At 48.7% G+C, this 12,924-nt stretch overlaps 2 protein-coding genes across 2 annotated transcripts; one reads left to right on the top strand and one right to left on the bottom strand.

The window, feature by feature from the left end:
• Window positions 1-8: 8 nt before the first annotated feature.
• EME1 (essential meiotic structure-specific endonuclease 1) lies at window positions 9-4,181 on the top strand. The gene is made up of 8 exons (XM_074160282.1): window positions 9-705; window positions 788-915; window positions 1,097-1,189; window positions 1,464-1,585; window positions 1,815-1,950; window positions 2,486-2,601; window positions 3,452-3,641; window positions 4,005-4,181. The coding sequence occupies exons 1-8, from the start codon at window positions 9-11 to the stop codon at window positions 4,179-4,181; spliced, it is 1,659 nt and encodes a 552-aa protein (XP_074016383.1).
• Window positions 4,182-6,558: 2,377 nt separating this feature from the next.
• On the bottom strand, window positions 6,559-11,004 carry LRRC59 (leucine rich repeat containing 59). Its single transcript, XM_074160177.1, has 7 exons — window positions 10,790-11,004; window positions 10,338-10,397; window positions 9,655-9,813; window positions 9,230-9,334; window positions 8,561-8,633; window positions 7,894-8,067; window positions 6,559-7,351 (listed from the first exon to the last, which is right to left on the bottom strand). The coding sequence occupies exons 1-7, from the start codon at window positions 10,892-10,894 to the stop codon at window positions 7,107-7,109; spliced, it is 921 nt and encodes a 306-aa protein (XP_074016278.1). The 5' UTR covers window positions 10,895-11,004; the 3' UTR covers window positions 6,559-7,106.
• Window positions 11,005-12,924: the final 1,920 nt, after the last annotated feature.

Below are 12,924 nucleotides of genomic sequence, written 5' to 3'. Positions count from 1 at the left end.
CAAGCGGGATGGCAGAGAACGGACCGAGTTCTGAGGGGAGCGATGAGGAGCTGCCGACCTTAGCCTCCCTGCTGCGGCCCTCGCTACCCCCCGGCGGGTTGGGCCAGCGGCGGTCCCCGTCTCCCCCTCCCAGGCGCCGGAGGGCGACGGAGATGGTTGTGGTGGTGAGCAGTGAGGATGATGATGATGATGAGGAGGAGGAGGAGGAGGTGGTAGAGGTCGCTCCTCTGCCCGAGAGGATCAAGAGGAGGGCTTTTGAGTCCTCCCACCCGGGTAGTGGGGATGCAGCGGGGGGAGCTGGCTTTTACACAAGCGGTGACCTGTTGGCACCTGGCAGCGGAGGGCTGCCAGGAGCTTTGGTGTCGTCTGGAGGTACATCTTGTGGCAGCCAAAAAGGCACTTGTGCTGCTGAGAAGCCCTCCTTGTGCCCACTGCTGGCCTCTCAGCCTGACTTCTCAGACCAGCTTAGTATGCCCCTGGCAAGCAGAGTGAGCCCAGAAACATCCCCTGCTCCCAAGAAGTCAAAATATAGTCAGAAGGAAAAGGAGGCAATCTGCCAGGCTGCGTGGCAGAGGAGGAAGGAGCGAGAAGCACGGAGGAAGCAGCAGGAGCAGGAAAAAGAGAGAAAGAGGGCCCTTGCCAAGATGCTGAAAGCTCAGCGACCAGGAGAGTGCCAGAAATACATAACAGTGGTGCTAGATCCAGGTACTTGTCCTCATGGCCTGTGTCTGCCTTATATTGGCTGTAAGTTCTTGCTATGGAGGCCTGACCCATGCGTCGATTTCAGTTCTCTTACAGGTAGAAGGTGGTGGACAAATCCTTAATGCTTTGCAGGCTGCAAATTATTCCTGTGTGGTTGAGAGTCAGGCTGTTCCCTGCAGCATCACCTGGAGGCGAAAGACTGTGTCAACTCAGGTGTGCAAGCAAAATCTCAATGTTCTTGGCCTTTTCTTCCCGTTCTTTGCACTCGTTAATAATTGTATTTAGTGACACATGTGAACACCCTCTGATCTTCTCCCTGCTTCAGAGGTCTGAGTGGGAGCACCACTTTGAACTATAAACAGACTGTTGGTCTGGCTGTTTGTTTTCTGGACAGGTGGAAGACGGAGATGAATGGACAGAAGAACCAAATGTCCTGGTTCTGCTTTGCTTGGAGGAGTTTTTGTCCATGGTTCGCAACTACAAACAAGTGAGAGTGCTTATGACTTTTGTGCTCTTGAATGTGCCTTGCTGTAAGGGTGGTGGTTGTTGTTCCTTTTCATGGCAGGAAGATTTTGATGTGGGATGGAGCCATGGTTTCAGTAAACCAGAAATCTGGTTTTAGAAGCCATTAATGGATCAAAAACACTAGGGTTGTATAATGTGAAGTTCTGACAAGCTTGCTTTCTGAGTTGCCATAGATTGCTGCGCTTGCATGTGTAACTCAGAATGGTTTAACTCCTTTTTTCCGTTGATCTTTGCAGGAGGCCAAGGGCTGTACAGCAGGACAGAAGGAGACCCTGCAGAGCTATGTAGATCATGTGATGGAGAAAATGCCTGGGAAAATTCTGGCATTGACAGTAGTTCAAGTAGAAAGTTATTTCAGGTTAAACTTTTTTCATTTCTATGTTGTCTCTGGCCTTGAAAAATGCTGTATGTGTTTACATTAATTCCTTCTAGCAAAGACTGGAGCATGAGGTATTCCTACCCAGAACTACTCCGCTATTTGTAATACAGAAACAGAAGCAAAATTCCATCCAGCCTGTCCCCATACTGACCAGTGGCAAATACCTGGGGACAAGCATGAACTCCCGGTCTCACTTTACTCTTCTTAGGTCTCTCACGGTTCAGTCAAAAAAGAGACCACAACAGGCAGCAGCGAGTGGAAACCAAGAAGAGGAACAGGGAAAGTGTAGGAAAAAGAAAGTTAAAGATTCTGACCTGGAGATAACCAGAATGGACGTGGAAGAAGTGAGTGCCTTTAAAACATGCATGCAGCCATCATCTCTTCTTGTCTGCTGTTGTTTGAACAATTGACCCGATCACGCACTTTCTTGGACGGGGAGATTCGGCCTTCGTTAGTCCATCTGTCTGTGGACCGAGCTCTTTGGGTTCAGTTCCCCACTGCTCGGGTATGTACCTGCTCTCCCAGGGACTGACGTGTCTCGTTCATCTTGATCCCAGGCAGTGAAATGTCAGTCCCAGCATCTCTCGCCCTTCGTGGCCTGCTGGCAAAGCACATCAGTGCTGCTCTGGGCTGGGTGGCCAGTGCATAACGAGGGCCTGCTACTGCCGCAGCTGAAATGGTGCTAAACTGATATTAACCAGTGGGAGACAAGCTGCCCCTAAATACTTCAGTGCCTTAAATGAACTGTTCCCAAAATGGGGAGAGAGTGGATGTTCTGGTCCTATAGTGAGATTGTGACCTTTTTTTGGTTCAGGCAAGAGTAGGGTTTGACGTGAGAAGATTAATTGTTACATCTGTGGTTTCCAATGATGTTTACAGGCTTTGGTGGATCTGCAGATCTGCAAACAAGTTCAAGTCACCTTTTTTGAGAGCTCGGAGGAGCTCGGAGAGTTTGCCACTATGTTCACAAAAGCTGTAGCTGAAGCGCCGTTCAAGTGAGTAAGCAGATGAGATTTGGTCATACCTTTGGAGGGGCTGCACTTTCACAGTTACCGGGAGGGAACAGCAGGTACACGGCTGTACTTCCGTACAACACAGTATAATGTTTTTTGAAGGAGCAGATGACACAGAGCAGCTGTTAATCCAACTCCTTCAGCACAGGGTTACTTTTTGGAAACTGATGCCCTGCCTGGGGAGGGGTGAGCACAGGCCTTGGTTTCACGTTGGAGTCTTGACATCAAATAAAGGTCTTCTCAGTCTGATTTTAGGCATGGGAAGGGAATGCTAGTAGGGTTGGGCTCTGACAGCACCAGCTTTTCTTTTTCAGTATGTAACTAAGAGAGACGTTACCGATAATTTAGCTGCTTCCATTGATAAGGAAGGACAGCAGCATGTTGCACAGCGATAGCTCAGAAAGCCATCTTGTGCAGTCTCACACAATCCTAGCATTCCTGTCACAGCAGCTGCTGTATTTTACATCTCAGCCATGATAAGAGATGAGGTGTCGTTAAGAATGACTTGTTAAAGTGTTTTATTATGGTTGACAGTCAGAAAGTGAGTTCTTGTTTACCGCTTTGTATGCGTGTTGGCTGGTGTCAGGATTGCTCTCAAGTACAGGATTGTTTCTTTTCCTTTTTCAGTAGGAAATTTCCTTAAAAAAGGTAATTGCTAATGCACATAAAAAATTGACCCTATTTTCTTTAGCATTTACTTTGATGCCAATGGTGTCTATAACAACATGGAGTGAGAAATGGCTCTCTGGCCATGTGGTAACAGATGCAGGAATAGGATTTTCTTCATAGCCTCAATGTCTCATTTTGTTTTCCCATCCTTTGTTCTCCCTAGGCGAGAGCGAGAGAACATGGGGTTCTCTTTCTACTTAGAGAAGAAGTGGTGCAGAGGGGTGAGGGTGGATCGTTCTGGAAAGGGTCTCTTGGAAGTTTGGAAGAGGCAGATACAACAATTTAACCGGGTCAGCCGCGAGATGGCTGAGGCTATTGTGTCTGCCTACTCTTCTCCTCAGCTTCTGAACCAGGTAAGGGTGCTTTGGGAATACCGAGTACTGTGTGCAGACAGCCAGCTAATGTAAGGAGCAGAGAAAATAATTTAATTGGTATTAAATTTGACACAATGATTCTGTATGAGCTGTTTAGTAAGGTAGTGAAGGAACCGATTCCTTGGCACCCGGTGCTTTGGCTTTACAGAGCAGGCCACTGAGGGTTCAGTACTGGTTGTGCATCAGCCTCTAAGCTCACAAACAACATCTGGGGACAAACCAGGTGAAAAATGAGCATACATTGTGGAAGGGTGGAGCAGTGACAGGTCCCTAGCTTTGATTATTTTTTTTGAGCAATGGATGCAAATAGATGATATCGTTGTTCCTTTGTGTTGCTTTTAGGCCTATAGCAAATGCTCCTCGGAGCAGGAGCGGGAAAACTTGCTGGCTGATATCCCTGTGCACCGCGGTGATGGTGTGACAGCCACCTCCCGGCGGATTGGACCAGAACTGTCCCGACGAATCTATCTGCAGATGACTTCCCATGATCCTGATCTCTATTTGGATTTTGCTGGGTAGCCCCAGGGGATGAGGATTTTACTGTGTGCTTGGTTTAAGTATCCAGCTTCCTTCTGGGAAAAAGCGCTTGGACAACAGTTGTTGATTCTAGTTTAAAGACTTAAAACATACCTAGACTTTATTGAAGCAGAAGAAGGTTGGATAAAATTGCTGTTTGTCTGGACTTTACACAAGAAAGATGGTGAAAATACTTCCTAAGAGCATGAGTTGGGCACAGCTTATAGTACTGAGAGTTCTTTTTACTTGTCTTCCTAGAAAATAAATAATTTTGAATAATAATAATAATGATCTTGGCTTCTTAACGTGCCATCTTGAATGTAGACAGGTATGTTATCTGTTGAAAGGAATACTTTGTACTGCTATGCTAAACTGCAAGTAGTTATCGTCTCTCTCCAGCATGAAAAATCCTAATGCTAAAGTGATGTGGTGCTGCCCCCCCAGCACCTGCTCTAGTGAGGTGGAGGAACTTTACCTCACAGAATAGACTCTTGGTTTTCCGCTGTGGCAGATGGGAATGAGTAAGACTAATTTTCAGATACAAATTTAGACTGTCCTGATTCAGTCTCCAGATGGCTTAATCTATAGAAGATCTTGAAATCTGATTATATATGTTGGAATTATGAGGTCTAAACAGTTGGCAGAAAAAGCTTTCTTTTAATTAGATTGAGGAACATGCTCGCCTGTCCACGAAGCCATTAGCACTTGTGTGCACACAAGGACAGTCGAGGTCTTTCGTGACAGCAGCACTTAGTGAGATGAGTGCTGAGAGTGAATTAAACTGCATCCAGCGTGTGGACGTTACCCTTTGGGACCGTCCTGCCTGGAAGGAAAACACCCACCCTCTATGCTGGTTTCAGGCGTTCATAAGGAGCCCTTGCTGGGCCGGTGGTGTGCTTCTGACCTGAACTGATAAATCTTATTAGCCCGGCATTTGCAAACTTAAGCAGCACTCTCCTAGATGGCAAAGCAGCAGAGTCCTGCCAGACGCTGGAAGGAGCATCTGCAGAGAGGATGTTGTTTGCCGCATTTCTGAATGTTTCTGGATAGTAAGCAAGGACCTTTTAAAGAATGTGATGAGTTAGATACCGAAAGTCTAAAGCTGTTTCAGGGAAGCTTAGAAAACATATATACTGCTAAGTGAGAAACAGGCAGCCTTTCCTTCCTTTTATCTGATACTCACGCTGTCGCCTTTTTCTGTGTGGTGCTCAGGGAACCAGAGTCTTATCATTAGGTTACAAAAAGGTGAAGGCTTACTGCGTTGATGATGACCTTGGTATGAAATGCTATAGATTATTTCTTCATGGCATGGCTCTTATCAGCAACAATCCCAGGTACTAGACGAGACGGAGTGATAGAGAGGGCTGGAGCACCTCTCCTATGAAGACAGGCTGAGAGAGCTGGGGTTGTTCAGCCTGCAGAAGAGAAGGCTCCAGGGAGACCTTATAGCAGCCTTCCAGTATCTGGAGGGGATCCTACAGGAGAGCTGGAGAGGGACTCATTGTCAGGGAGTGTAGTGATAGGATGAGGGGTAATGGTTTTAAATTGAAAGAGGGGAGATTTAGATTAGATACTAGAAAGAAATTCTTTACTGTGAGGATGGTGAGACACTGGAACAGGTTGCCCAGAGAAGCTGTGGATACCCCATCCCTGGAAGTGTTCAAGACCAGGCTGGATGGGGCTTTGAGCAACCTGGTCTAGTGGGAGGTGTTCCTGCCAAGGGCTTGGGGGTTGGAACTGGATGATCTTTAAGGTCTCTTCCAACCCAAACCATTCTATGGTTCTATGATTCTAGTGACTGATGTGGGATGTCTCAGTGGAATCTGTAGCATGGCTGTTCTCTGAAACCTGCACTTAACAATATGTGTACGATTCATTTTAGTACTCACAAAGCCCTTAAGGATATGACAAACATCTGTTTGGTTTTCTCTTTAAGGAAATTATAAGTCGTTCATAGGCCTTTGCACAGGCAACTTTTCTTCTCTAGGTGCAAACCGCCCAACCTCCCAGCTTTCCCAACAGCCCCAAGGCAAAGCCCTTCTCTGCCTGATGCTGCCACAGTGCCACCCAGCGCTGCCTGCCACCGCTGCAGCCAGCAGCTGGCAACAAGCAGTCAGCTCGCCCGCTGTCACTGTCAACTCGCCCACTGTCTCTCCGTGGGCCTCAGACACCCCCCTCTCGTCGCAGGCACAAAACCAGCCTGCAGACGGGCCAGAAGCCCTTCCTAAGTGGCAGACGCTTTGTTGGCACAGCTGATTAAAATTAATGTAGTCAGAAATCATCGCTGTATATACTCAGGAATAATTTCTGGCTGTTTCTAAAAGACCTAATTTAAAATTAAAATGGCATTAGCAACATAAACATCCAGTTCAGACAAATTGCTGCGAAAACTGTTGTATTGAAAATTTTCAGCTCCTTTCAATAGTACATCAGCTTCTTCGCTCCAACATACGGGTGCACAGCCATCCTACACAACTTGTAATTGGTCCTGGAGTAGGCCTTAATATATTATTCCCATACAGCCATATCACCAATTTTAGCACGAATAGAAATGAGAGCAAGGAATGGATATGTATTAAAAACCTTCTACCTCCAGGACAGAGCTGCAGCTACCTAGATAACGCTGGGCGGTTTTTTTCCACTCCTATAGATTGGCAGCTTTCCGTATCTCACACTCTAGGTAAAAATCCCTTGGAGGTTAAGAAGTGTTAACAAGTTTAGGTTAACATGGGCAAATAATGGGAGTTACAGGCCAACTGCGAAACATGCACAGCAAAGATGATCTGAGCAATAACTCTGTGTGGAGTGGACCAGCAAACCGATGCTGACTGAGTAAAAGCAGTTTCATCAGAACACAATTCCATAGGAATTCTGGCTGCGTAGATGGTGGAGGGAGATGCTGACGAAGCAAGTGCCCGTCCAGGACAATCACTGCTGCGAGTTCTGTTGTAGCATATTTTGCAGGGTTTTGTGGTTTTGCAGAGCGGCTAACACGTCCTCGTAGAGAGTGTTCACGCTGACGCAGAGAGGTTGATGCTGCAGCTCTGTCAGCTTGCAGGCGGCCAAAGTACAGAGGACGCAGAAGAGCACAAAGAGCAGGACCCGCAGCACTGACCGTGACCAGGACTGCTTGTGCCGGGGCGGCTGAGCGGGACGAGAACCGGAGGCGGGCTCTGTAATGAGAACATTTACAAGACGGAGAACGTGAGGAATTAATCAAGTATCTTTAACAGTCTATATTCAGAAACAAGCTGCTCAGGTAAGATACTTTAGCCTGTGCTGCAGTTGTCTTTTGTCATGATTTTTCATCACTTAATTCTGGTGAATCAATAGATGCGCAGGATCTACCCGTTTGGGATGAAAAGTTTCTTATTTAGTTTCACGGGTGGCAGTGAACAGGGTGTAAAGCACCTCTGTCTTGCACAAGGTCTATTTTGCACAAGTAGTTCAGGACATTTAAAAAGAAATGAGTGGAGGGAAGTTCTCCTTAGGAACAGCTGGAGAACTTTCTGGATCTTACAGCTCAGCAGTTCGTCGGGAACACAGATGAAGGGAGAAAAGGGCACAGCAGCTGAGCTTACTAGAAGTCCTACAGGTTTCCCCCTGACTCCCACCATCTCCCAGTACCTGGGCTGCATGAAAGCAAATCTGGCAGCATCGAAATGTGATGAAGATGAAATCTGATGCAATCCCACCCAAAATACGCACTACTTACTTCGGGTCTGCATGGTTTCTTTTTTAGTTTTCTTTTCCATCTCCTGTTTTGCAGCTTTCTGAGCATCATACTCCCGTCTTCTGCGCTCCTTTTCTTCTGCCTTCTCTCGCTTCCTCACTTCCCTCTCTTGAGCCTCCTTTGCTCGCTGTTCTGCTTCACGCTTCTTCTCCATTTCTGGGGATTAACAGGAAGGTTTTTTCGCTTTATGTAAAGGGTTGTAATTGCCTTCTTCCTTATTACCTGCTATCTATGTATTCCCAGTTGGAATGAGGAAACAAATCAAATAACTATCCTCCTTTTCTGGTTTTGGGTTTCCTTTTTGGTTTGTTGTTCGGTTTTGTGTTTTTTTAATATGATCATATAACTTGCATTTTGCTTCCTCAGAATTAGGCTTCCCTCAAAATAAATCCTGTGCTCTTCTTTTGTATTTTTTATAGGCAACCTACAGCACATTCCATCTAGAGATCTAACTATTATTCAGGCAAGTCATCACATGGTTATCCCTGGCTGTCCTTCTCCCTCCAGCCCTTCTACCCTACTACTCCCCGAGTCCTCAGCATTTTGATAGTTACAGGTATGAGTTAGATGTCGACCAGTATGTTTGATGGTGTAAGAGACATCAAGAACAGTCCTCAGTAGAGAGGCTGTGAAGGCTCTTTGTGCTTACCCCGTTCTGCTTGGAGCTTCCGTTGCCGCTGTCGATCCTGCTCGGACTGGATGGCTCTCATGTGCTGCAGTACCTTCAAGGGCCAAGAAAACAACCTGAGGTCTCTGCAGAAGGCTGGCTGCACAGTCAGTTCAAAACAGAACAGCTGGAGCACGGCTGGGGACAGGCTGGGGCTGACACCAACCCTCCCTTACACCTACAGGTACAGCTCTGAAGAGAGCTCGCACCTCCCCACGTCAATCTTTGCAGTTAAGAAACAGATCTTTCCGTTAAAAACCAAACCTGCTGAAGGGTGTGCTCACCGATACAGAGGATCACAGAACACTTCTGTGAAAGTTTATTCTATTGCCAGAACTTCTCCTGAGATTTTTGTACTCTGGACCATAAGCGTAGACATGGATTATTTTGTCTGATTATGCCTCCGCTTTCTTGGCAACCAGCATTTAGCCCTCTCTTCACTAATGGAAGAGAATCCTTCTCAGCCCAGTGTTTGCTCTCTATAGGCACAGCAGCGGTAAAGTCAGGGCAGTGAACCTGCGCCTCGCTGGCTGGAGAAACTTCAAACTGCTGCAGCAGCTGCCCAGCTCGCTCAGCCAAAAGAGGAACCTTCCACCACCACGGAAGCAAAGTAAGGAAAAAAAAAAAAAAGAATAAAAGCAGATTCCTTACCTTGACAGCCGCCTGTTTACACTGCTTCTCATCCAGACAGTCTCCTGCTACTTTAGCTAGAACAGGATCTAGGGGATTGTCCTTCAAATCCAGCCACTTCAGGTTCTACAGAAAGGAACAATAAAGGGCAGGCTGTAAGAGCCCAGCAGTCTTGTGATTATTTAAGAGATCGAAAGCAGAGACAAAGAATTACTTAATTTTCACATGAATGAAATGGGTACAGAAAAGGAGCAGAGAGCTTGGGCAGAGACGTTTTCAGTAGATGTGAGAGAATTTCCACTGAGCTGTGGTGCAGAGCCAGATGAATTTTGGAATGGGTAAGTCAGCAGGATGAATGCTTCACCAGAAAAATCAACTTGAGAAGGATCACAAGACCCTGGGCTGCATCCCAAAGCTTTACGTAACTGCCCAGCACACAGTTTTACCTTGAGCTGTGCGAAGCTGACTGGCAGGGTGACTAAACGGTTGTTCAGAAGATCCAGGTGCTGCAGATTGACCAGGCGGCCAAAGTCCAAGGGCAGCTGTTGAAGCCGATTTTTACTCAAGTCCAGTTTCACCAGATGCATCAAACTGCAGAAGTCTGACTAAAACCCAAACACAAACACCCAGGAAAAGCTTGTCAGCACCTTTTATGAATGAACCTCAGTAGGGAGTACATGGAGATCGCCTGCACCTTACATAAGCCACGAATCTTTAACTTACTACAGAACTCTCATGGAGAAAAATCACTGTCCTCCTTTGCCTCGGAAAAGAGAGGTAGCAAACAGTGGGGTGGATAAGACAGACAGACAGACAAGGCGATGCGTGGCAGTACAACTGAAACAAACCCGCGTCTCCGCTGCTGATGAAATTGGTCTGTATTCACGGGGGGATCCTCTGGCAGGAAGATGCTGTAATCTTCACGCAGTGCAAACCTCCTCTCCCTCCCGCCTCGGCCAAACCCCCCCCCCAGCGCTGACCTGGCCCTGATGGCAGAGTCCTCCAGCCACCCCAGGACGAGGACAGGGCGAGTTCCAAACCTCCTTCCGAACCTCGGCTGAAGCACCAGTTACCTTTCCTAAATATTTCCCCCCAGTCTCATCCCCGCAAAGGCTCTCTAGCACCTTACCGGCAAGGAAATGAGGTTGTTACAGGACAAATCCAGTATCGTAGCTTTTGGAAGAGCGGCCTGAAAGAGAAACAAAGCACTAAATCACCATCGAGGTGTACACCCCTATCCTTCTGCCACCTGATAGTTCTGCTTCGGCCTCTGCGGTTCCTCCCGCGTCCGTCTGTCCATCCCCCCGCGGCTGCCTCGGAGGCCACGTCATATCTCCACTGATTTCTGGGTCTAAAGGCAGCACTTTTCCTGAAATAGATGGGAACAGCGGCAGCTGCTGGGCCAACAAGGCACCGAACCCTCTTCTCCGCTCTTCTAAATACCCGCGGGCCGGCTCACAAACACCTCCAGCACATCTGGCTCCCCGGCACACATCTGGCTGCCCCTTCCCAGGGACAGGGCTGCCAGCGCCGGTCCCCGGGGCTGCGGCCCCGTCCCCGCCGGGCGGCCCGATCACTCACCAGTTCCCGCACCGGCACCTCGTTCAGGTCGCAGAGACTCAGATCCAGCTCGTTGCCGTCCAGCTTGTCCTTGAGGCTCGGTCCCTTCCCGCCGCCCCGCGACATGACCGCCGGGGTCCTCGGAGAGCCGCGAACGAGGAGGGGGGAAGATGCGCTGCGGGGTCGGCGCGGGGGCGACTCGGCTCGGCCCCGCCACTCGCTTCCGCGTCCACGTCCGCGCCGGGGCCGAGGGCGCCCCCTGCCGGACCGGAGCACAGCACCGCCCGCCGCGCCCGGGACACCGGCACCGGCAGCGCCTGGAGCCGCAGGTACTCGTCACGCCGCCGCGGCCGCTCGCCAGCCCGGTTCGGGGTCTGATCAGTGGCTGCGTGAAACCCTCCCACCGGAGGGATGTGGGTCTCTCAACCCGGTGCCACGGGCGGGTGGGATTCACACTGTTTCACCGGTCACACGCTGCCCCACGAAAAACCAGGCATTTAATGACTGATAATCCCCAAAAGGACACAGAACCCGGGTAATCTGTACCTCATTTTACAAGGGCAGCTACTGCAGCTTCAGTCTCTTTGTAGGCTCCGTGATCAGAGTGATGAGTTCCCTTTTTGCTGGGCTGTCACACCAAGAGGTCTCTCTTCATAGGGGAAAACGTGCAATTAATGTTCTCACTTTGTTCCAAAGGCTCTGGTGCTGCAGGAGCAGAGCGCTCTCTTGTCTTGGCTGACCCGCTGTGGAGAAAGTCAGTGCAAGAGAAAAGGAGCCTGGGGCAGAGCCAAATTAGTACTACCTGGTAATGGGATTACAGTGAGGACTAACCTTGACTTTCCTGGCCCCCATTCCAGTCGTGATGTCCAGGACCTTGCAAAGGTGTTTTAACTACTCCAGCACGTCTACCCCGTGGGTGCTTTGGTTAGATTTGAAGTTGCCAGTCAGTCTCTTCCAACACTGAGAGATCTGCGTTGGCTCGGCACAGAGGTAACTGAGACCACAGAGTCTTCCCCATGGGAGGCACCAGGCACAGGCCTGCTCCCAGGGGGGCTTTGGGGGACACCTGGGCAAGACCCTCTGCATGGCTGGAAAAGGCCTTGGTCCGTGCAGTGCTGCAGAGACCGAAATCTGCGCTCCTGAGCTCCGGGTTTACAGGAGTCCAAGAGCCTTTAGCTCTTAGTGGAAGCAAACAAGGGTGTAGGTCAGTTACAAAACCTACCTGCTTACTTAGGATTAATTTGGAGGCAGATTTTTAACTCATTAGAGAAATGAAGAGTCAGTGTCACTGGTTCAGCCTGCCTTTGCTTTGACAATCTTGAGAAAATGTACCCAAATGTCAAGCTCACAATGACTTCTGCATGATTCTGGGTTTAATACCTAACTGGGATTTGCCCTGTAGGCAACTGGTCGGAATGTGGGGAGATCAAACTGAAAGTCAACTTTATTTTTGTTTATTAAATGTGAGGGGGTTTTGAATCCCAGATGTTGGGGTTTTTTTGCTCTGGGGTTATACAACACTGAGCACACTTTGATACTCCTGAAGTGCAGATAATTGCTGTACTGGTAATTGCTCTGTGCTGAGATGGTGAAAGGATAACTTTTGGCCATGAATGTCACACAGCCTTACATCGTCTGCGGAAATGCATAAACTCACCTAGCTACTGATTTTAGTGGGACTGACATGTAAACAAAGCTCCCGTGAAGATCCAAAAAAGACTTTTCAAACCTCCATAGACAGGCAGAGCACAGACACATCTGCACACTCTGCCAGAACCTCAGTGAGGAGGAGAGAACAGGAGCTGCTAAGGAAAGCGTGATGAACACTGTCAACCTAATCCTGATCCAAGGATCCTCACTGTGGCCCTGGGGGCCATGCCAGCCGGGGGCTGGAGACTGTTCCCAGACCCTCAGCAGATCCCTGCCTCACCCAGTGTCCCCTCTGCAGCCACGGCCAATTCACATTTCAAAGACAAAAATCTCCTTTCTCCTACCAAAGAAAACATTGTCACCGCTGCCACCAAACAAACTTCTTGTGCACAAGATGCATGCTGGGGAAAATCCTGCTTCTAAAACCAGCTGTCTAACACGGGAGGGCTGGCTGCAGTCAGTATTTCCCTACGTGCTGTGTTACGAGCACAGTTACAGCTCTAGCG

This window comes from Numenius arquata, chromosome 17, assembly GCF_964106895.1.
Source record: "Numenius arquata chromosome 17, bNumArq3.hap1.1, whole genome shotgun sequence".
NCBI lineage: Eukaryota > Metazoa > Chordata > Aves > Charadriiformes > Scolopacidae > Numenius > Numenius arquata.
This window is presented reverse-complemented; position numbering and strand designations above follow the sequence as displayed.